General features: G+C 38.3%; 1 protein-coding gene across 1 annotated transcript in view; it reads left to right on the forward strand.

The window, feature by feature from the left end:
- The window catches only part of fstl5 (follistatin-like 5), a 197731-nt gene that overhangs the window by 52574 nt on the left and 120016 nt on the right, over positions 1–25141 (forward strand). The window contains exon 4 of the mRNA XM_086259763.1: positions 18829–19077. Within this exon, the coding sequence (XP_086115889.1) occupies positions 18829–19077 (249 nt within the window). The remainder of the gene's footprint in view (positions 1–18828; positions 19078–25141) is intronic.

Here is a 25141-nt window from a genome sequence, read left to right on the forward strand (position 1 = left end):
ACTCTTAATTTAAAACTGCTTATTTCAAAATAATGTGATGCAATAGGTACAGACATCCACATTAGTAAGAAGTCATAAACTCAGTTTGCTTGCTGGTACTTGTATACTTTTTGTGTTAACGTACTACTATTCTAATATCTTCAGAGAGCAGTCTCACTTTGTTTCCTGCCAGGGACAAATGAGCAAACTAGAAACTACAGTGTGTTTACTCAGCTTACACTACTGCAACCTGTAGACCGTTATACAGTCTTGCCAACAGAGTTCAGATTAGTATCAGTTTTCCCCCTCTTCTTTCAGTCCAGCCCTTTGGTAAATTGCATTTAACTTTAAATTAGTGCTATTTTATGTTGGTATCTTGTTTAATTCAAATGATTTATCTTTAAATGCTGCACACTCAGAATAAACAATCTGGTAAAAGTTGAGGTTTCTTAAAGTTTCTTAATTGTTTTGTGTCGTTTTTTTTCTGTGAAAGCGCATTTGTCTTGTGCTACACATATCAAATTGCTTAGCATACTGGAACATCTTAAATGGAACAAACACATTACTTGTGTGATATGAGAAAGGTCGATTTTGTCATGGGGAGAAAAAACATATCCGAAATTAGCTTGATTTTAAAATGGCTTTCTACAGCACCCTGGTATTTCATCCTTACATGCTTGTTAATTGCGCTCACCTGGCGTTCCAGGTGTAAGTTAGTTCCTAATTAGATGACTAAGATGTAAACCAGCAGGACTCAGCATAGTGTGAACCACTCAAATGTTTCCTGCTGAGGTACAGACGTCTAATGAGCTACTACCCATGAAAACACATTGGCTGTTCTAGGCCATAAGAATAGCATTTATGAGCCATATCCTAGTATACTGTTATGGCATGTAATTTATTTTCTGGTCTTTGAATTGCTAAATGAACTTTCAAAGAACGTTAAACTGCTTATTTGAAAATAATAACAGACACAGGGTAAAAAAAAAGAGTGATGGGTGTCATGGCGATCATCAGTGCTGCTGCCAAAGGAAGCATAACGTGCTGCACACTTAGCAAGATCAACAATATTACCATCAAAAGTCATCTTGAGTGTATAAATGACTCCCTGGATGTTGATACCCATAATTTTTGGCAAACCATATCCTGAATATGTAGAATTAAATGGAGTGAGACGAATCTAATTGAGATTCATCAATAATTCTTAGTGATCTGCATGAACCCATGCTACTTACAGCGGATAATGATGAAGGCTTGGCAATAGCGGTGCTTCTTTTTCCATCTGAAGGTCAACACAGTAATCATAGGAAGAGATATTATCCTGAAGGTCGGTTCCGGCTTTCAGCCTAGATTAACTTTAATGTTCCTTTTATGTGAATGGCATAACTGCAACAGTGCCCAAACATGTAAAAAAATATATATACTTGACCCATTTAGGTATAACTTTTTTTTTTTTTATTGTTTTTTTTTTTAAGTTCTCACCCAGCTTTGTTCCATTGTACTCAACATAATCTCAGAGCAGTGACAGGCAGTCTTTATATGCAACAGTGTGCTTGTGTTAAACAGCTAAGGTCTTCTAACACACTCGGTTCCCAAATTAGCTTTCAGGTGTTATTTTGTCTTTCTCTGCTAATTTCATCACATGCAGATTGAGATAAGAAGTTGATGTGAGTGAGAGTACACTGGACTTGTATGATTTTAGTTCGATTTAGCTGCAGTTTATTTGACAAAAACACCCACATTTGTTTTTCTTCTGATTCTAGAAATTTCACAAACTGACTTGTTGCACCTTATTACAGTGCATGCAAATTCACTCAAATCCAGTGAGTTTTGTTTTTATAGCATACCAGAAGATGGTAAAGATGGTAAATAGGAGAGGTACCTACTAGAAAGCTGTAGCGTTTGTTACAGTGACCAACTGTCTGCTAGAAATGGCCATAATCTTGGGGCTTTTTAAGAGTTGATGTAAAGTCAAAGTCTTTGCTGTTTCTCTACAGCTTATATTACTACTGTGTCATATATGGATTTTAAGATAAGCAGAAGAGAATAGTTAAGAATAGAAGCAAGCAATGAAAGGCCTTCTTTTTCTGTTTTAACTTCTAAGGGAGTTGTCATCAGAGTTTGTGCTGGACAACAACTCATCAGATGGTTGGTAAAAAAGCAGATGAATTTTTAAAAATACATGAAGTCATCAGTCTGTATAGTGATTTGCAGTGAGCATGCCTGCTGCTTCGTTGTATTAAAAACAAACAAACTAAAAAAAACAAGTTTTTGTCTTTATCAGGTGCTCTTTCCATATTTTCCTTACAGTGGTTCCTAGTATTTGTTACTGAAGTGCAATAGTTGGCAATTGGTGTGCTCATGCAGTAATGTTTTAACTCTTGATTTTTTTTTGTATGCTTTTATTATTATTTCAGAGTCTGTGAAATTGCATTTTCCTTTCCTTTGATCGTGAGTTGTTGCCGCAAATCCAAAATAAATTAGCAAGGCAGAGCTAGACAGGGGTAGAAAACAGCCATAGTCATATGCATTAACATTACAAAGCCTGTTTTAGTTTAGACTAGGATTACTTCTGGTTGGTACATCAACTAAATTCTATTCTGAAGACTCAGCTTAACAGTTAGGTCTAATAAATACAACTCAGTCCCCCTGGTCGCTGGTCTTCGGTGAATGGTAGTACATACAGTAAGCTGGAAATATCCAGCTTTGGGAAAGAAGAACTCTTACTCCTGTTTTATTGTTCAGCATAGAAAGCTGTTTCTTGATTTTGAAGAGTTTGCCTTTTCGGTTTGATAGTTTCTTCACAAAATATGTCAAAATTATTTGGTGCAAGTAGTAAGAGTCAGGTTTGTATTACAGTCAATATAAACAGAAACATTTCTTTTTGTATCTCTTTTTGTATGAGAGAGACGTGTTAATCTCTCTCCTCTAAAATATTACCTTAAATGTCAGGAGTGCGTGTAATGCTTTGAGCAAGAACATTTTACATTGGACTGAATTTACTTAAACAGTTTTTATCTTTGTATGTCAATATTTCACCCAGAGATATAGTAATGCAGAATCAGCCATACAAAGTTCATGAGAGAGAGAGGAAGAGGGAGAGAGAAATGAGGTCTGAAAAGGAAAGCTGCTTGTCTTTTTGTTTGCCCACCATCCAGCCCACTGTAATGTGAAGTAGTAATGGGAGTAGCGCAGGGTGCTTACAATTAGGCGGCAATCTCTGATAAATGGGGTTGTTGGTGGAAACGCTCTCAGTGCTGCATCCTGATGTGGACAGACTGAGAGAGGAGTCTGGCCCACGTTCAGTCATTAGGCCAGGGGATGAAATGGGACGGAAAGTTGCCAAGTGGTTACCAGGTGCTCTCATCCACTCTTACACGTGCACTCAGCCAGGAACCAGCACACATACAGATACTATAAGTGCCTAAAAGTAACACACTTCTCTTAGTGTTGTCCCTGAAATTGAATGCTTTTTCTTTTGGTCTTTTTCACATTTCACACATTTCACATTCACAGCACAACTTGCATAACATTGATGAAGGTATACATCCTAAAATGAAAATGTAATGAGTATGGTCACTGAATAAAAACAGGTGCACATTAGAGTGATGGCTATCTAGGCTATCTATCTTTTCTTTCTTTTTTTTATTCTTTTAAGTGTGCATCATCATCATAAGTGGAACTGGGGTTGCTGCATCAAATCAAATCAAATCACTTTTATTGTCACATCACATGTGCAGGCACACTGGCATAGCACATGCGAGTGAAATTCTTGTGTGCGAGCCCCACAAGCAACAGAGATGTGCAAACACAACAACACAAACGAGCAAAATACAAGAATGGCCAACCTGAAACTAATAAATATATGTACAATATATAATAGTGTATGCATTTCTGGATGTGTATACTAAATATTTTCCTACGTGTGTGTGTGTGTGTGTGTGTGTGTGTGTGTGTGTGTGTGTGTGTACACATTTTTACAAATTAAATAGTAAAAAAAAAAAATAAAAAAAAATAAAATAAAATAAAAAATAATAATAATAAAATATATAAAATATACAGAGTTGAATATGTGCAAAACAAGTGGCATTTATATACAGTGTGGAGTGCATAATGTTGAAGTTCCAGTAGTGAAGCTGAGGTGTCTATGACGTGTTCAGCAGTCTGATGGCCTGATGGAAAAAGCTGTCTCTCAGTCTGCTGGTACGGGACCGGATGCTGCAGAACCTCCTTCCTGATGGAAGCAGTCTGAACAGTTTATGGCTGGGGTGACTGGAGTCCTTGATGATCCTCCCCGCTTTCCTCAGGCACCGCTTCCTGTAGATGTCTTGGAGGGAGGGAAGCTCACCTCCAATTATCCGTTCAGAGCACCGCACTACTCGCTGGAGAGCTTTGCAGTTGTAGGCGGTGCTGTTGCCATACCAGGTGGTGATGCATCCAGTGAGGATGCTCTCAATGGCACAGTGATAGAAGGTCCTGAGGATGCGGGGGCTCATGCCGAATCTTTTCAGTCTCCTGCCAAATGCCGGTTGCATTTGTGTCTCTCTGTGTTTGTGTAGCTATTTGGCTGTAAAGAGTGATTTTGGGTATGCAGCCTATGCAAACGTGCTTGCCTCTGGTCCACCGAAAAGCCAGAAGCACTTACTTCGGTGTTGACAGGAAGGGAGTGAAAACAGAGGTTACCATGAAAAAGGAGAAACATGATAAAATATTCAGTGGTCACATAAGCAGCATTAAAAGCATTGTTTTTCACACCCAGTACATGTCAATCCAAAGATTTCTTTTGTGTGTATAGCGAATTAGGACTTTTCTGCATGCTAAACTAAATAACCAACAACAGCACAAGAACAAGGAATAACAAACAGACCATTTTTTTCCAGATATTTTTGAAATTTCCCGCTGGTAAGAGTACCCACCTATCACAAAGGTCTTGGTTCTCGATAAAGGCTGTGTAATCGCAGCTAGTCAATTAGCATGGAGGTCTGTTGGTTCTCTCTGTTGCTGCATTCAGTAACTATAAAGGTGGATAAAAATTGAGGAAAAAGAGACCAGAGATCCACAAGGAAACCTTGCAAGTCAGTAAAGAGGTTTTGTAGAAGATTTGCTGATCTAAAATATATGATTCTGAAACAGTTAATGCGATAATTTTGCTAAACTGATTGGATTCAAGCTGAAAGTCTACTGCTGTTAGTTTTTTAAAATCCACAGTGGTGGTTTGCAGAGACAGAGTAATTTGTCCAAATACTTGCGGATAATACTGGATATGTTATACACAAAATATGTGCACATCTTGCACAATAGCATAATTTTCATAAAACAATATTTGTCCCTATATTTGAACAACATTTGCAATTATTATAAGTGTTGAATCTCAAAATGAATTGGTGTAATTTCTACATAAACAGTGCAAGTTTTTTTCTGTATTAACTAAAAACCATGCCGGGGGGAAAAAGGAGATTTGATGTTTTCATTCATAAAGAGTCTGTTTTCCTTTTGATAGTGTGGTTTGATTAATTTACATTCCTTCAAAGCAGTGAAAGTCTTTTTAAAAAATCTATTGTAGGGGTGGGGATTCTTTGATTAGCCTCTGCTGAGCAGCTGTGATGTATACCTTTGTACACTGTTGACAAGCTGGGGAATATTTCATGTGAAGTTTAGTCATATAGTTTTAATTTGTATTTACACTATGTCCTTTGTACTCTGCATAGTGGTTTGTGATGAATATGTCAGACAGCATTTTATGAATAAGTTGAACGTGAGTTGACTTCGGTGCTCTTTTAGATTTCATAAACACGAAGCACAGTCTATTCATGTGCTGTCAGTTGTGTTTGTAGAGGGCGACAAGATAGATGTTGAGTAGTAAACACCCCCGTCTGTATCTCCGTCCTTTTACCTGAACTGAAAATGTCCCTGTCTTGTTTAGACGTAATGCTTTTTCCCCCCTGCAGAATTTCTGTATCTAACAAGTTTTCATAGTATGTGATAATTCAAGGTACACTAGAGCGTATTTTGCAGTTATTCTTGTCAGCACGTAGTGGCTTTGACCCTTGCACTTTCTACTCTGGCTGCTTTTACTGTTAAAGAGGAAATTGGATTTCACTGTTCGGTTGTCTCGTATAAGAGTTAAATGTCGAAAATGTGAATGCAAACGCTTTCTCTTGAACATAACTGTTATATATATATTTTTTATACGACACTTAGAGATGCAGAGGTTGGCAGGGTTTCAGATCAGCAGGTTGCAGAGCTCAGCTTTTATTAAAATGGAATAGGCTTTCCCCTTTATAAATGATTTTAAGGATTTGTCCTCCGTTCCTTGTTGAGTCAGACTAGATTGAATTTATCAAACAGAACATGGGAAATTAAATTTAGGAATATATAGTCCAACCATGTAACAGTATGAAACAGAGTTATATGTTGACCTGCAGTCACACAGTGAGTAAAATGATAAAAAGGGAAACATAAGAAGTGACAATGTTTTTTTTTTCTTTCCCCAAGACTTTGTCTTTGTATTTTAGTGAAAGGGCTGTGGAATGAAGTCATCGAGGTGGAAGGGAAGTCATCAATGTTTTAAACATAGTGTGTTGCTCTGCTTAAAAGGCTTGAAAAAGCTCTTATACCTCAAATAGATACTCATAAATAGTTCAAGAGTTGTTTATGCCACCAGGAGTAAAAGTGTTGTCACAATGTTGCAATTAGCATTTGGTAGGGGAAGAAGTGCATTTCAGCAAGTGATAACACAACACCTTAACGACGCTGATGGATATAGGTCTTTGAGCAGGTCGTTACCTTTGGGGCTGACAGAAACAAGTCTTTGACGTGCCATGTGTAAAGCCGAAGATAACAATGCTGTAACAGCCTGCCTTTTTGACACCTTTTATCACCAGAAAACAATTTGTAAACGAATGGGAAACCATGCCAAATGTACTTCCAGTGTAGTTAATGCATCTGTCTCTATACACCTAGACAAATTTGTAGTTTGTGGAAGAAGGAAGACAAAAAACAAGAGAACAACTTTAAATCTGATTCTGATATTTCAAAACCCAGGAGCTTTCTAAATTGACAGTGTTCTGGTGAAAAATTGATAATTATGCACATTTACATTCATATCAATTTTGAGCTGTATAAGCTGTTCATTATCTGCAAGAGCTGATTTTAAACATATTGATATAGTGTGTATTTTAAGTAAACCCTTAAGTAGCTAAATATAGAAGGGAGAAAATATAATTCAAGCTTTATTTTCTTATGGAGTGCATCTTTTTGCGCTGCATGTGTTTTATAGTACTGGGAATTTTTATTTACCCAGCCTTCCTTAGCTTCCTCACGAAGCTAACTCCTGGCCACTGAGAGCATAGGTGTGTCTATTGCAGGACAGGTCCTCTGACAGTTGGACACTGAGGAAGTTTAAACTGGAGACCCTCTTGATATATAATGAGTTATGGTCTGTTCTCGTGGACCTTCTGGAGTCCATTGTTCTGGAACAAACTGTTGTCAGAAGCCCAGACTGCCAGTGTAACCAGCCTGTTCTTTTTACCTTTTAAACTGATGTTTGTTCACTTATGAAATGTGGAGATAATCCATCGATCCATTCTCATCTACTCATCCTTGTCAGGGTCACGGGAGCACTGGAGTCTATTCCAGCTACCAAGGGGAAGGTTACACCCTGGACAGGTCACCAATCTGCGGGGCTAACACAGATTGAAAGACTATCATTCACATTTACACCTATGGGCAGTCACCATTTAACCAAATGAGAGATGATGAGAGATGAAATTGCCTTTATTTGTCAGTTGCAGGTCTTTTGCCCACAACCGAGATGACAGACCTTGCCGATCGTACATACAATACACAAACATCACATTGGGGAGACAGGTCAGGCTAGGTAGCGAGGAAAAAAAACATCGAAATGTGTAACACAAAAGGATAATGCACAGTTGTCAACACACCATAAACACAGACAAGCAACATGGGAAAGTGTTCCAGTGTGTACATCTGATCTGGGACCGCTGCAATCTTCGACTGCGCCTTCAGCTGACCCGATGTCCACATCAGAGGGGAGGTAAGCGTTGGAGGTGGCGTTGGATCCGGGGTAGGGAGGGTGATGCGTCAGTGAGTGCTTATCAGTATCAGTATCAGTGTGCGTGTCCATAGTTCAGCTGAGACAGTGTCCTTCACCCTGCCAGGCTAAGTAAACAGTCTTCCAGCCAACCCAGGTGTCCATGTCACTGGACTGAGAGAGAAGCTGGAGTACCTAGAGAGAGCCCACACAAACACAAGGAGAACATGCAGAATCCTCAGATGACAAAGTCGAACTCAGGACCTTGTTGTGAGGCAACAGTGCTAACCACTGCACCACCATGCTGCTTTAGTAAATCATTTAGCACTGAATGTGAAGGGGGTCGCCGTGACCAGACTTAACACCTTTTCCAAGCAGAAGATTCATTTTTGAATAAAGAGACAAGTTTGCGAGCTTAACAAACACATCGGAAATTGAGCCTGAAATGAATTTATCTGGAGTCAATCCATTATAAGATTCAAAATTCTTTCTATTGGTTAAGGTTCCTGTCTTTAGGTGAAAATTATTCACCAGTTGTTTTAAAATGAAATCTCCAAGACTATGCATGCCTCCGGCTCAGGATGGCTGAAAATAAATCATGCTTAGTGCCATTAAATGTCCTTCTCCATAAATATGTCACAAATAATGCATTGTCAACAAATTGGTGACATTCAGGAAATTGCTGTTCCTGAGACGCTGCTAATGGTCAGACTTACATGCAACCATTGTTTGAGAAAAAACGGCAGGTAATGGCAGACTGGATGATGTCAGATGTTTAACCGTGAATATGTTACACCTTTTCTTTGCATGACAACAGGTTGGCTAAAAATACACTTTGCTGCTGCCGCTGCTAATGTGCACGCTTGTGCCTTCCAGTATTCGCAGCGCTCCACTTAAGAACTTGCTCACCGTCTGAGATTTCAGATAACTTATTTGCACGAAGTGTCAGTTGGTGTGAGGGACTGTGACGTTGTTTATGCGCAAGTAAAGTTTTAAGATTGTTGTAGTTGTTGTTTATTCCAATTTGCATCTCCTTTTTCTTATTCATGGGCCTTGTGGGCCAGCTAAACTCTGCACTGTGTGAGCTTAGCGCCTGACTGTTGTTTACCACGCTTCGCTCTCTCCCTCAGGACTCGGAGCTGTTGTAATGGAAAACATCAGATACAGGTACTACAGCAACAGTTTGAGTTTACAAAGAGAATAGAAAGCATTCGCAAAAAAAAAAAAAAAAAAGAGGTACGGAGATGCCTGTCCAAGGAAAAAATATGCTTCAAAATGATATTGCTTAAATGGATGTCTGTGTGTGTGTTTTTTGTTTGTTTGTTTGAGTCAGCATCAGGACCAGAGTTATCAGAAGCTTGAATGGCTTTACAAAGAGTGCAGGTTGTTACACTTTGGGGAAGACAATTTCCATAACACTATTGGGTTTTTTGTGGTTTTAAAGCTTGTCTTTTGGTGCCATAGCAATGCTTTGATCCATCTGCAAAGACAATCTGATTATGTTGGCCATGTCCAAGTACGTCTGTTATCCCTTTACACAGTGTTCACCTCGTTATGCATGCATGGAGGGATGATGCCCTTCAAATACTGCACACTGGAGTCACATCTGTCAGGACCTTGGTGTTGCTTACACGCTCTGACTAAAGGTTAATGTTTTACCTGCACAGGGCATATTTTCATTTGGTTTTTAATGAGATAATTCTGACTAATTGTCTTTGCATCTTAAGCCATTCGCCACACTGAGATTTCAAAACACAGAACTCTATCAAACAAGGTTAAGAACAAAAGTTTATTTAGCTCCTGGAAAGATTTTAAAGGTAAATGTTGAATCAGGGATTTTTTTATTTCATTTTTCATTTTTTTACATTTTTGATTACTTCAATATTCAGCTGCAGTTTTGCATAAACAGCTGTTGTCAGTGCCATTCTTTCAGCATATAGCAAGCATACAGCTGGTGAACTGTTAAGTAATTTCCAAGGTGACATTAAAGCTTGTCATTTTAAACAGTCAGACTCCTTTCAGGGTCCTTTCTGTCAGAGTCAGGGTCCTTTCAGTCTGTGATGCAAACAGTAGTTCAGTCAATTACAATGTCCAAGTATTGCACAAGGTATTGTACAGTGAGGTGCAGAGGCACTGCAGCTTAGTTGTTCCCCCCTCCTTTGTCCTCCTGTTTCCCCTCCCTCTCCCCTCCAGAGAGGAGTTAAACAGTCTGATGGCGTGTGGGACAAAGGAGTTTTTAAGTCTGTTAGTTCTTGTCTTGGGGAGAAGCAACCTGTCACTGAACAGACTCTTCTGATTGTTTATGGCCGTGTGCAGAGGATGCCCAGCATTGTCCATAATGTCCATCAGTTTCTTTAGTGTCCTTTTCTCTGCCACTGTCACCAGAGTGTCCAGCTTCATGCCGACCACAGAGCTAGCCCTCCTGATCAGTTTCTCCAGCCTGGATGAGTCCTTCTTTGCTGTGCTGCTCCCCCAGCACACCACAGCATAGAAAAGTACTCCAGCAACCACCGACTGGTAAAACATCCTCAGGAGCTTCCTGCAGATGTTAAAAGACCTCAGCCTCCTGAGGAAGTACAGTCGGCTTTGGGCTTTTTTATACAGGTGCTCTGTGTTGCATGACCAGTCCAGTTTATTGTCCACCCACAGCCCGAGGTACTTGTACTTGTTGACCACCTCCACCTCCTCCCCCTCTATCTGAACCGGCAGTGGACCTTCTCTGGACCTCCCGAAGTCCACAACCAGTTCCTTAGTCTTTGAGGTGTTGAGTTGCAGGTGGTTTGTGTGACTCCATGCGACAAAGTTCCTCACCAGACTTCTGTACTCCTCTTCCTGATCATCCCAGATACACCCCATGATGGCCGTGTCATCTGCAAACTTCTGAATATGGCATAATTCAGAGTTGTAGCAGAAGTGGGTGCGTGGGTGCGTGGGTGCTTAAGAGGTTAAATATATGTTATTTGGCTGTGAACGATTAACCACTCTGCCAAGGTCCCAAGGTGTTACTCTGAAATGAGAGGAAATTGGTTTGGATGTTCAGGAATAACCCAAAAACAGACAGATGTTTCGAGGAGGTGAGGCTTTTAAACCACTGTCAGTCATGATGATGTAACATGATCCAGGGCTGTTTTACTCCCAGTGGTCCTGGGAAATTGTCCAAAGTTGATGCAGTGACGAAGGAGGACTATTTCTAAATTCTTCAGCTTCACTCAAATTAATGGCTAGACTGTTGACACTTGAACACAGTTGGGTTCACTAACAAGTCAATGAAGCCAAACTCATCAAAACTGATTTTGAAGTAGATTGGAGAAAATCCAAAATAAAGTAAAATTGTGCACTCAATTCCTGTTTATAAAAGTCATTAAAGATTTTGCTGTTCAGGCAAAAGAACAATTCAAAGAAAAAATTTAAGTGTTTGGAAACTTTTTGTAAACTAATGTAAACTTTTGACCCAAAAATGTTACCAAAGGGTTTTTGTTTGTTTTTTAATAATCGCCAGTTCAGAGTGTGTGTTAGTAACTCTAACCTCTGGCTGTGAACACAGAAGCCCCACCCACATGATTTTCAAACCGTCTGTTGATAATGGGTAACCAATCAGACAAAAGCTAGTTTAAATGGAGTGCAAAAAGAGCTAAATGGTTTGTTTCAAACAGAAGATAAACTTGAGGGCTGCATTAAAGCCTCAATGTAAGATAAATAGGAATTATGTTGAGCTGTGGCTCATGAAAAGCTGCTTAAGTAGAAAGCAACAATGAAAAAGATGGAACTGAAAGTGAGGATAATGGGTCTCCTTTAGTGGAGAACAAAGATGGATTAATTATAAGGCTTAGCTGAGTCAGATGTTTTAGATCAAGAACGTGGGTTGAAAAAAACTTTGGCGATCACAAATTTTGCAAACCCCCCCCCCAGTGTTTTAGTTTTACATTTTTCCTAAAATTCTTTGTACCTTGCTTTCTTTATGATGAAGACAGCTAACAAATATTATAAATCTCACAAAGGCATTGTTTCCCAGCGTGTTTGACCTGATCATCAAAGGAAGCTACTTGATATAGGGCGTCTAAGATCCCTTTGCTTTTTCTTATAAACCTCATGTTGCTGCACTGTTTTGTTGCAGTCTGCATAAATATACTTTCAGTTCTCGAAACTATGCAAAAATGATCTCTGTTGGGGAGTATGTTAATGACAATTTCTGGGTTCTGACCTGCTGACTTTGGCCTTTTTGTTCTACTTTCTGCTAAAGAATTTGTGCTCACTGGTTTTGCTTAGTCAGCCTTGGCTGTGTTGACTTCACAAATATTAATTTCTCTGCTATCCAGCCTCATTCTAACTGCAGTTTAAAAAAAAAAAGGAAATTCCGGTGAGCCAGCTGACAGGAACGACTCTTTCAAACTCAAAAATTGTTGCTAAAAACTTTTATTAGCATGTGACTTTTATATAATTTACAGTCTGCTATCACCACTCACATATCATGACTATTAAGTCCACCCATATGTCAGTATCCACAGTGTCTCAAAGTGTTATTGAGTCCTTTAACAAAACTTGCATGGTGTGGGAGTCTGTTGTCATTAGGTCAGATTTTTTCAGTTTCTCTTGTTTTCTTCTTGTTTTTAGTGTAGTAGATGCATGGAAATAAAAGAATACCACCTAAGCTGAGGTATTGTAGCAGAAGTTGTGGTGTGTTTACAAATGACAGTTCATGTCATAGCACGTTACAATAAAAATATTGTACTACTCCGTGATAAAACAATAAGCAGAGGAGAAACAAATTGACTGGCTGCTCTGAAAAGAAGCATCAGCTGCAATGAAGTTTCACAGAGCGAAACTCATGCATTATATTTCAAGTAAACAGATTGTATTCAGCCACTGGTAGAACATGATCTATAATCTCAGTGGGTGTATACAAGACAAGTTACATTTCTACCCTAAGGGTCCCATTGAAGATTTGGCATCATGGATTTCTGTCCACATTTTGAAAAACAATAGGTCATCAATAAAGGAATTGCTGTGTACGATCCCTCATTTGTCTCTGTTGTCAGCTGATGGCCAGACAGTTGGATGTGCATACTGATAACAGATGACTCTGTCCTTCGCTGGCCCTGCTGGTGACGGAGGATGCCTCGCTGTGCGACGCAAATTCACTGAATAATCATTACGCCAGTGCACCGCGGGGAATTAATAAACTAGCAAATTGACTGGCTCCAATCAGGTCACAGTGTACACACTTGTATCCCGTCTAAATCCTCTGTGACGGATAGAGCATAATGCGGGCTATGTGTGGGGGGATTGTTTGGGATATGAATGAGGCGCACCACTTTAAGTCATTTTGTTTACCCTGACGTGTGACTGCTAAAACTGAAGGCAGATATTCATGAAGGCTTCTGATTGAAAGCCTCAAAAGTGAAACTGTAGAAGTCTTTCAGCTGATTCTTCTGATGTTCTAGGAAGTTTTGAAATTATGCAGTATGTTTTTTTAAACATCTCTAGACTCATTGTCTTTAAATACATATAATTATACAAACTATTATCATAAAAACAAAAGCCTGAAACTATTGTGATTTCTGCTCATATCCATCTCTGTAGAAGGAGACTTTACAAAAGTAAAAGTTGTTTTTAATAAATGGAAGAATAAAGTGATGCTAACGACAAAGAATGTAATGGATCCGGTCTCAGAAGCAAAGCTATTTCTTTAATGCATTTCTATAACCATCTGCTGCGGTTGTCTGTGAATAGATGGTGTTGATCTTGGTTTCTCTGTGAATGAATCGAGCACTATACTGTCCCGCTCAAAGCTAAATATGTCATAGATTGTAATTAATGCAGTGAAGCACCTCTCTGTAGTCAATATTTATTGGTTGGTAGTGAACAGCTTGTGTGCAGCGTGAGTAAAATCTGTGCATGCTGGTCTGCTTACACCTTATTTTGTTATTTTTCTATTTTACATGACAGTTTTCCAGTTAAGTTGGGCATCCTTATGTGGAGGAAATTAAGTGAAACTTTGTGATCTACGAGTTGTGATCGTGTGCAGCTAATTTGCATTGGGTAATATGGTTCTGAGTAAATGAAATGCCTAATGCAGTATGTTCACTGGCAACTTGCCGAAATAGCTATGTAAGAAATAATCTTGCTTTAGGAGTGGATAATGGGAAGGAAAACAAAAATGCATTGACATTATATATTTTTTAGATATTCGGTGCTCTGCAGTGACAGTGGTCGGAGAGGAAATTACATTATGTGAACATTACCAGTAGAAGCCTAGTTGTTACGATAATTCTCAGGCAAAGTAGACAAAATGTAGCTCTTATTTTAATATTTAATCTACTTTTTTAATAATGCTTTGGAAGATTAATAGAGTTGATAGCTAAATATGGGTTAGAAGTCAGTTCGAGTATAGGTATGTACTAAAATCTACTCTTAAACATGAACTGGAACTAAAGTGGTAAAGACTGTAGTATTGCTAAACACCAACATTTTTGTTTTCTTTGCGTTGTTCTTGATAGCTATCATGCATTCTCATTATTCCCAATACAGAAGAGAGTGTATGTAAGGGGGGTGAGTGTCTTTCTCGGCAGCAAAGAAATGCTTTGGATGCTGTTTTATCTTTTCTGAAACCCCAATCTGCTTCACAGCTAAGTCATTTCAGCTGGTTGTAAGCCACTTAAACTTTATCAAATGCTATAGTCACAAAACAGTAACCGGAGACCATTGCATGGCCAATATTATAATGACTCTGTGCAATGAACTTACGATCTTGTCCTTTTAGAAATGGTTGCTATGAAGATGGGCATCAGAGTCTGTGACAACTTGCCATGAGTTGCCATATTAAAAGTTACTTTGATGATAGGTGGTGATATAATGACAATAAGGTGTAATCAGTCATCTGTGTATGATTGGGGTCCTGTTGTACTGTCTGCATCCAGAAATTCTCATTAACTACATAGATTCAGAGTCTAGCCAAAACCTCATAGATCTGAAACAGAAAAAAAATCTCCATAAATAGCAACGTAGTTGTTAGGGAATTTAATAAAAGTATCACATTGATGATCAACAACCTTGCTTTTATATAGCAATTAAACCAGAGTACAACCAGTTGACAACTAGTGAAGTCAAGTTGGACTCATTGGTGCAGAATGACGTAAATCGATTGCAGCATGTTGGCATTCTGCCATCTGTCCGCATTTATCAATTTGATGGAATTGTTTGGAGACTTTCATCAGACTTTAAGTGATCACAATCAGTTTTAGCTCAACTGCAATTTTTAGGTTGCCTCCTGCTTTTGCAGCAGCGACCTGTGCAATCACCTTGCAGTCTCAATATCTGGGGGAAGAGTTGGTCGCTGCAACTACTTGGTCATTGAATGCGAAATTTTTTTTGCATCCGCAAATTCTTTTTGTGGGGTTTCCTATGAGTTGCAGTGAGATTACTGTCTTATTTGTATTTGAGTAGGACTGAGCCAAAAAACAAAATTGTCTCAAATGAAAATTAGATGTAGTTTTAAAAACTATGATTAAAAACCCAGAACAAGAGCAGATTCTCAGAATTGAAAAATGTTTCTATCGATCACATAAAACATTTTTAAAAAATGTCATCTGTTATGAGAATAATTTCCATTTAATTTCATGTTGAATATTTGAGGAATTTCTCCAGCTCTCTGATAAAGCTGGAGAAAATAGAAAATAAATAACTACAAAAAAGGAAGATACAGCTTGTTGTGACACATAGTCTCTTATAGTGTAAGGGCCTCGATAGGGAAGTACATCAATCAAACAACTGTATCGCTATTGGCTCTTCTGTATTGTGTGTGTTTGTGTGTTTTCATAGTCATAAAGCCAGTTCCACCTCTTTAATATGCACAAGGCATGTTGCGATTGTGTTCATTAAAACAGAATTCATGACACTCCTCCATAAGGCTGTTTGCCATGGTGGGCTTTCATTCATTAACACCAGTTGGTGGTCTGTATGAAGGTGTGTGTGTGTTTAAATATGTATGTGTTCTTTTTATTTATTTTGTTTTTTTTATTTTATATTTTATTACAGCCTTTATGATGTCCCTTTTGTCATGTGAAAGAAAAAGGTTGAACTATATTTGCAGGGTAGTGTTATTACTTTGGTAGTTTTTAAATAAGGGTACACTAAGGCCTATAAATACAGTGACCTTTTCTCTATTGGAGTAGGTAGTGGACAAAGCTATAATCATTTTCCGTGTAGTCATTGCCTGACTTCCCTTACGTTCATCAGGGTGCAGCCTTGAGAGGTATGATTGAGGTTATTTTTTTCATTTTTTTTTCCTTCTGCGCTCAACATACCCCTCCGCCTCTTGTGGACTATTCCAAAGGGCAATGTAAGAGCGGGCAGGCTGCTATTAGAAAGCCAATATATTTGATATGGTTCATGGGTTACTGTACGGACTGATCTGTGGCCTGTCAAGTCGTGTTAGTGTTCATACTGGTTGAAAAGGCAGACCACAGAGAAAATCACACTAATCTTGCACTCATAAAACCCCTTGTAAATGAAGTCATCCTCACAAATCACACAGCTTCATGATTTTATTTATGTTTGCTGCTGAATCACCATATAAGCTGTGATGTTTGGCTCTCTTATTACGTCTTTTCCTCCTTTTTTCCCCTCCTCCACACAGTGGTCAGAGATCAGGGTTTGTTGCAGAACTGCAACCTTATAGTCTTCCAGAAATAAATCTGTTACTCAAGGACACCTTTCACACATACGGTTTTTGGTTATTTTTTCATTTTAAATCCTCAATTCCTTAACCCTAGAATTCAATGAATACTGAATGACATTGTAGCCCTTGCTATTTTAAGGGTCACTTTATTTGAAAATACATTGGTTACTGCAAAATACAAGCTGCTCCATCTCTTCTGGTCATTCAGTTCCCACTTGCAGCAAGGTGGAGGTACTGCACATGTACACTGAGGGGCACATTGACCTTGTAAACAAACCCTCTCCTTGTGGTTTCCAATCAAAGTTATTAGAGTTTTGTATTTTTCATGAGTTTTTATTCATATTTAATTTCAAATTTTTTCTTTCCATCCATTTTTAATTTGTTAGTTTCAAGAGTGGGTCCATTTAATATTTATTGTTTGAAATATTTAGTTTTAGTTCGTTTAGTTTAAGCTTTCAATTTATTATGATATGGTTAGTGTTTGGCATGGCAAAATGTTTTACGTTCAGACAAACACTGATGCCTTAACGTACTGGACTTGTAAAAGTCATGCTTGTATTTTGTGCATAAAAATAATTTTCAGACTCACCTCTTATGCAGCCATTGACATGCTCATCTGTAATGGCTTTCACAGTACAAAAACCTGTCCTGTAAACATGTCAAGTGCCAGTAAACATCTGGACCAAAGCCTCCTCATCCTTGTTCTGTTGCCACATTTGATCAAACTGACAAAACCTAAAGCTAACAAGAGTTTGTCTGCATTTTAGTTCATTTTAGGAACACAACAATGTATCAGTGCTTTTTTCTTAAAATCGAGTTTTCTTTGGGTTTTTTTTACCATTTAAGTTTAGTTTAGTTTTAAGTATACTGACCTTGTTTCTAACCTTGTTTGTCAACTTAATTGGTAGGGAGCTGTTAATTCATTTAGGGACTTTTCTTAAACAGTTCATAATTTATTTTAAAAGATCCAAATGGTTAGAAAAATATAATGAATACCAACAAAAATAATACTGGAAAAGTTTATATATTGATTAATTATGACATTATCACTAGTCTATATCTTGTAGGAAATAATCGCTACGATTGAGATGAAACACCAGGTTTTTAAAAGATGTTCTCATGGTTACCATGGTTTTGTTCTACAGAACAAAATGATATTTAGAAATGAAATAATAATACCGTGTCACATATTATACTATACTATACTGTGAATGACTCTCATTGTTCCTGTTCCTGTTCTTTTGCACAGTTATAGTTACATTCTCTCTTGAACCTCTGTGCACATGTATGTTGAGTTTTGCCTAAGAAGGGAGCACACAGGGAAAATTTCCCATTATGATAACCTTAAATCAAAAATTTGAAACGAGTTTGTGTAAAGGATATTGATCTTTTTCAGGTAGCTCTTGCACTTTTGCCAGTGTTAGATGTTAACTTAGATAGGCCACGCTGAAAAAGGTTTAGCCTAGGTAGTAGACCAAGATCATAGAAACCATCAAAAGACCATAGAAATTCTGTAGCTTGTATTGACGACAATGAAAATATTCATTAGTGAAGCAAAGACGGTGAATCCCAAATTTATAGAACTGCACTGTTTTCTTGTCACATTCCTAGGCTTATAAAATATTTGAAACCTCAAAGCAGAGAAGTGGAATAAAAGAGCTGCTGGATCCATTCACCATAAGGGTGGATTCTTTGAACTACTAAAGTTAACTGATTGATTGATTGACTGATTGATTGTTATTGTAAATATGCTTGTCTAGTTAATCATTTTCTTTCATCAGTCCACTCAGTGGGAGGTTTTCAGGACACATGGGTGTAAATATGAATTTAAAAAAAGAAATGTATTTCTTTGCTTTTTCCTACTGTGAATGGTTTACAGTGAACTTGACTTGCATAATTTATGGATCTCACTGACACTTTGAGTTGAGAAGAACACCTTCCTGTATTGATGGGAATTCCCCGAGGGGCTAGGGGACAGGGAAAAAGCCTGAATTAGATCCAGCCCTTGACAGGAGCCTAAATCCAGGCTTTCGATTTGTGTCTGGCAGGAACCTGTTTAGATCACGAGTTAAAGTCAGACAGAAGTGTAATGCTCTACGCCCCATTGTGTGTTTTCTAGGCTTTATGGGGCACAACAGCTATCCGGGTCCATGTGAACACAAGTACTGTGGCTTGGGACGCCATTGTGTGGTCAATCATGAGACCGACCAAGGGGAGTGCAAGTGCTTGGATCACTGCAAACCACACTACAAGCCGGTGTGCGGTTCAGATGGGAAACTCTACCAGAACCATTGTGAGCTCCACCGAACCTCGTGCATCAGAGGACACAGGATTACCATCATGCACAGTGAAGAGTGCTTCTACAAAGGTAAGAAGCTTTGTGACATATTTCTCATGACAGATGTGTTATCTAGTCCACCTTGTACCTTTAGTAATGAACAGTATATGAAGTCAAAATGGCCCCGTCACTTGCAGGATTTAACATATTTAAGTTGCCATTAGAAATACCTTTGGATACACCCACTGCTTATTGTAACAATGTTTTACATCAGTAAAAAGTCCTGATTTGAGCAAATCTTCTTTAAGCAAATCTGTTCACTTGACAGTCATCTTGGTAATACTTCTGAGAGGTTATTTGGGCAATGTTTTTTTAAAGGCAGTGCTTAAATATGGTGGTTACCTGGCGATAAAAATTGCATGTGTAGGAAACGTCTAGAAAAACTTTACATTTTGTCTCTATCTTTGCTGTTGTGAAATTCCATCCATCCATTTTCTTCCGCTTATTCGGGGCCGGGTCGCGGGGGCAGCAGCCCAAGCAGTAAAGCCCAGACCTCCCTCTCCCCAGCCATCTCCTCCAGCTTATCCGGCAGAACACCAAGGTGTTCCCAGGCCAGCCGAGAGATATAATCTGTCCAGCGTGTGCTGGGTCTCCTCCCGGTGGGACATGCCCAGAAAACCTCGCCCAGGAGACGCCCAGGGGGCATCCTTGTCAGATGCCCGAACCACCTCAGCTGGCTCCTTTCGATGTGGAGGAACAGCGGCTTTACTCTGAGCCCCTCCCGGATGGCTGAACCTCTCACCCTATCTCTAAGGGAGAGGCCAGCCACCCTTTGGAGGAAACCCATTTCCGCCGCTTGTATTCATGATCTCATTCTTTCGGTCACGACCCACAGCTCATTGAGAGCTTCGCTTTTACACTCAGCTCTCTCATCCCAGATCCGGAGTGGAAATTTCCACATAGATTTCAACTGATGATTTTATGGGGTATTACAACATATAGAAATTTGTTGTTGTCATTAATATGTTCTTTCTCACAAAAATTGACTGTGAGTCAGAGCCTGTTTAACGAGCCATGGTTGGTGTAGGTAAAAATTTACACAGTAAAGCAGTTATCCAGTATGGCATCTGCATTTTCATCTTGTCATAGAGAAAATAATGATGTTGTTGAATTCATGTGGGAGTTTTATACAAGCAAACATCAAAAGCAGCATAGTAATTAGCAAGATATCAGCAGAACAGTTATGGTTGTGAAAAAGATGCATGCTTTGCTTCACATTTAGATATGTCATGTCAAAATTCAAGCAGATGATGTTAAAAAAAATCTGCCTGAATAACCAAATCAAAATTAACACATTACTGAACATGCAGACATCCATGACATTTTATTTACATTTACACTACCGTATTAATACCGCATAGTGAAAGGAGCTTAACAAAGAGGACGCTACCTGAAACCAGTCATATAGCTCTCTCTGGTTTGCAAAGCACACTTTAGAGGTAGGAGCAGGTGGTAGTGCTGTTGTGTTCATATTTCCCCAGAGAAGGCTGACTGCATTCTACCATTGATTGTATAAACATACCAATTATTCTTAGTCCCCGGAAACAGGCTCTTCTCCCTTCACAATGCTAGACATCACTGAAGTAAAAGCTCCTGACACTCTGCACCTTTTCCTTTCAGGTCAAAGGGGATTGATGAAAAATCCTCACATACAGCATATGCATAATATTCATGAGAGACTGCATCTGCATTGATTTGACAGGGTTTCTCCACATACTTGTTAACTTTGAAAAGTAACTTCACAAGAGACTAGGAATGGTGCTTGGATCTATATAGTGTCGCACATGAAACTCTCTGCGGTCCTCCTTACAGAGAGTTTTGAGGACAACATTCTCGGGATGTAAAACCAAAATAAACCAAAACAAAAACAAACAGCACATCCTCCTTACCCAAGTATGCCTTCTTCCACTACTGAAATGTTCAATTTAAAGATGAACAAAGCCTAAGTGTAGGTAGGAAAACAAGCATTTACATCAATTCCCTTTACAATACAAGAGCCGGCATACAAACCATCTTAAAACTGCAGCCTCATGACTTGGAATACGTTAAGGGAGCAAAAAAGCAATGCAGGTAAGGCAGTGTTAACACTTGAGCATGCATTTTATCCTAAAAACACAAAACGGCATCTAGATCAATGATCCTCCTGTGAGTGACTGTCCTAACTAGCTTGCCACATGTGCCCTGTCCTGTCAGGCTATCCCCTCCCCACTCATCAGCATCTGTTCGGAATGCAGAGTGGGATATTTGACCAGTGTCAGGTGATCAATATCAGATCAACAAGAGCCAAAAGAAGGGGGGGAAACAAAGGCTCTTTTTTTCCTTCTTTTTTTTAAACATTGCATCCTTTGTTCAGTCCGGATAGTTTTTCTTTCTGCTGTGACTGATATGTAATCAATTTCTCATCGGATAAAAGCTCTAGGGAGAGGACACAGGAGCCTGTTGGAGCGATTAGTAATCACAGTATTATTTTTCTCCTCTGCACTTTAAAATATTTAGAAATTAAACCATAAATTATATTTTTAAAAATTGTTTGTGATTTTAAACTTTACATTGGAAAACAAAGCGATTGCTTAAATGTTAGACAGCTTCAGGGAATTTGTTCTTTGTTGCAAGTACAAAAGGCAGCATAGCAGCGAGAGGAAAGGAATAATTGAGCAAATGTAATAGGGCTTACAGCCAGATCTAGATGTAATTATGATCCAGGGATTATTAGTGGGTAAAGCAGAATGTGCCCTCAATGGCATGTTAAATATGTTACTTGATTATTTGTCCTCCAGGTAATGGGTCCAATTTATGTAGCAACAGGAAGATATATACTCATTATCATAGCATAATAATGACTTTTCCTCCCTTCTTTCAGCATTAGCTGCCTCTAAAGCGCTTGCTTGGGTCCAGACCTTTGAGACTGTGGACTGTTTCTTTTGGTGCTGTGACATAAAACAGCAGTTTCTAAAAAAGAACAGTCATCAACTTGTCGGTTGACTAACAATTAACCAATCAGAACCATGAGTGAGATTAAAGCTGTATTAAAGCTTTCATTAGTAGAGGGTCAAGTTGTGCTCTGTCACAGGGATGATTTAAATGGCCAGTTCTTACTTAAAAAAACAAAACAAAACATCCCCAGATATTGTTACTGAACAGTTAATTGGGGAATGGAATTGGACTGGTGTATATGGCATTTTATTTACCACAGCATTGCAAATTTAGAATTGGTAATTAAGTTTTTAAGCATCACTTGCACCACTGTGCTGCAAACTGTAGTAAGGTGCACATTGTACTTCTTTTTTTGAAATTGCATAAATTCAGGCTGATATTTATTGCTTGGCTAAGGAAAATCAAGTCCCTTATCCCATGACATTATTGATTGTGCACAATGTAAGACTGAAGATCTGACAAATCTAATGTTAGACTAAAGAGTTAAAGTTACCTTATTATATACAATAAAGCTTTCATTTAGATTTGGAAGATAGCTAAGCCATTTGTGAAAAGCTTCTTTTTCTTCTTTTCTCTAATGAAGAAAGCTGTTTAAACCAAAGAATTCTTACAAAATTGGAGGGACTAATGCTAATAAACCTGCCGTGCTCGGAAACAATATACATTTTTCCTCTATTCGGTTTGTTTTTTACCATAAGCAGTATATAGAAAGTCATTTAGAAAAAATCTGATTATAAATCTGAATAGACAAGGAATAATGACTAACTATAGATATTGGCAAAGATATGCACTCCCTTCATGCTTCTTGGTTAACACTTTCAAGCATAATCTGTCATTCTAAAGTGAAAAGGAAAAAAATCAAGGTAAGTAGTTCACAGTTCCAATATTTGATCAATAAACAATGAATTGAAACTAAGTTTACTGGGTTCATGCTGCTAGGATCTTAGTGTTGAATTTGAGGAGGTGGTTTATGATGAACATGTTTGGCGCATATTTTTCTAAAGGCTTTTTTAAAACTGATGCTGCCCTTGTCCTTCTTTGGATGCGAATCATAGGTATTATTCAGATATGCTATATTGAATTACTGTTGAATATTGAATTAATACACAGAAGGTTTATCTTATACAGCATAAGGTGCGGTATACTGTTCAACATATTAATCTTGCTGTATTAGGTGACAATTGGTTGTTTACTTCGAAACACAATGCTATAACTGTCATGACATGCAAGAGCTACTAACGCTTTGTTGGCTGGGACAAATTGGTTCATATTTTTGTTTCTGTTGGCTATACAGATGCTGATAAAATGATGACTGTCAAACAGTCATCTGCCAATCACATACCAACACACATTTGTTAGTCTAACTATCTATATTACTTATAATAATAATTATAATGGATTGCATTTATATAGCGCTTACTTATATATTCAGTTTTCCCTTGAGTACTGTATATGGTATATGATAGTTGAGAATTAAAAAAAAATCTAAATGCTGATCTGAATATGTTCATCAGCGTTACCCATGATGCCATGGTGCCTTGATTTATTAATAGATGCTGTTAAACTGTACAGTTATTTAAATGTCATTGTGATGTCTTAATGAGACCACATATCATCAGCAGACAAGCCCAGGATCTCTTGATCACTGAAGAGATTTTGCTTCATTTTAATTTGACAGACAGACAATTAGCCCTCTAGGCCAGCTTTAACATAGAGCCATGAAAATGATTGCTTTTGAACTGACATCCATATGCATAAAAAGTTGAGTCACTCTTGGTTCTGGTCCTAGCTGGATGGATCTATGTTGGAAATGGACAGGGCTTGTCAGCCAAACATTTGCTGAGCCTTTTATCTATTATGAAAGACAGGATAAAAAATGACAGCCATGTGTTGACTGAAGCTTCTCGTTAGCACCGGGGAGAACACATGACCCCCATTTTCCTCTCACACTGCACGGCAACTTAACCAGGATCGAATCTGATTGAAAATTAAGTGGTGCACAAAAGCCTGTCCAATCTGTGGAGGGCAATGTGGGCATGAAGACGAGCAATCTCTGCAGCGAGCAATTGCCACAAGTGGAGACAATTAAGGCTACGGTTGCGCCACATCAAGCAAGTGGTTACAGTGCATTAAGTGCATCCAATTATGTGGGAGATCATACATTGAGGAAAAACTTTAGACATTCAGCTTCCAGTAAAATTCCTGCACCAGTCCTTCTTAATTTTTTATTTACTACTAACTGTATTGTTGCATTGCATCACTTACTTTGCTGTTGCATGCTGCAAGATGGATGAAGTTTTACTCTTTGATCCTGTCTGTGTTTCAGCTTTGGGGATGAACTGATGTTATTACTTGACATCATACCTGTATGAAGTGAAATGGTGTGCTGGAGACTTCTGGCAGTTGCATAACATATTGGTTTGAGCATTTTGGAAGAAGACACATTTTTTCTCTGTGATTTGATAGAGTTAGAATTATTGCCATAGGCTCAGAATATAAATGAATTCTCCATTCCTGTGATCATGTGCAAGATCATGTGGTTCAGTCCAGCGTTTTTTTCAAGGTTACTGGATTAAAAAACAAAACAAAAATAAACCGAACAAATACATGACCATGTTTCAGAGTTACAATTTTCCAGTATTTGTTAATGAACAAGATATACATTATAATTTCACAACTCCTTCTCATGCTAGAATTAGTGTCAAAATATTTTAATTGAAATATATTCTAGATGTTTAATATTGTTTTATTATATCGCCTTACCATGGTATTGTGATTGGTGATTATTGTTTTTATTCTGCTGATAATCTTGAATTTTGAAGCAACTTGCTGTAATATAGTAATTATAACAGATATTTCTTGTGTAACTTTAATTTTACCAAACGATTAATATAACATAGGCTCTCTAAATAGGATTTACGATTTACGGTTTTAGAGACTTCTTATACGGGCAGAAGTGAAACTGTCTAAAAATGACTAAAATGTCAGCTTCAAGGTTTTACACACAAGTTTCAGTTTCAGGTTTCAATATTTGGTATATCACCAAGTAATAGGCTGTGTTATATTTTCTGAATGAAGACCCAAGAGGTGGCATACATAATAAAAACAGAATTAGAAGAATTAGGCCTGAATTTACCATGTCAGAGAGGCTGTTTTAAAA

This window comes from Aulonocara sp. 'chitande type north' Nkhata Bay, linkage group LG2 (genome assembly GCF_057382095.1).
Source record: "Aulonocara sp. 'chitande type north' Nkhata Bay isolate Kocher_YH1m ecotype deep benthic linkage group LG2, A_spYH_male_GT1.1, whole genome shotgun sequence".
Lineage (NCBI taxonomy): Eukaryota > Metazoa > Chordata > Actinopteri > Cichliformes > Cichlidae > Aulonocara > Aulonocara sp. 'chitande type north' Nkhata Bay.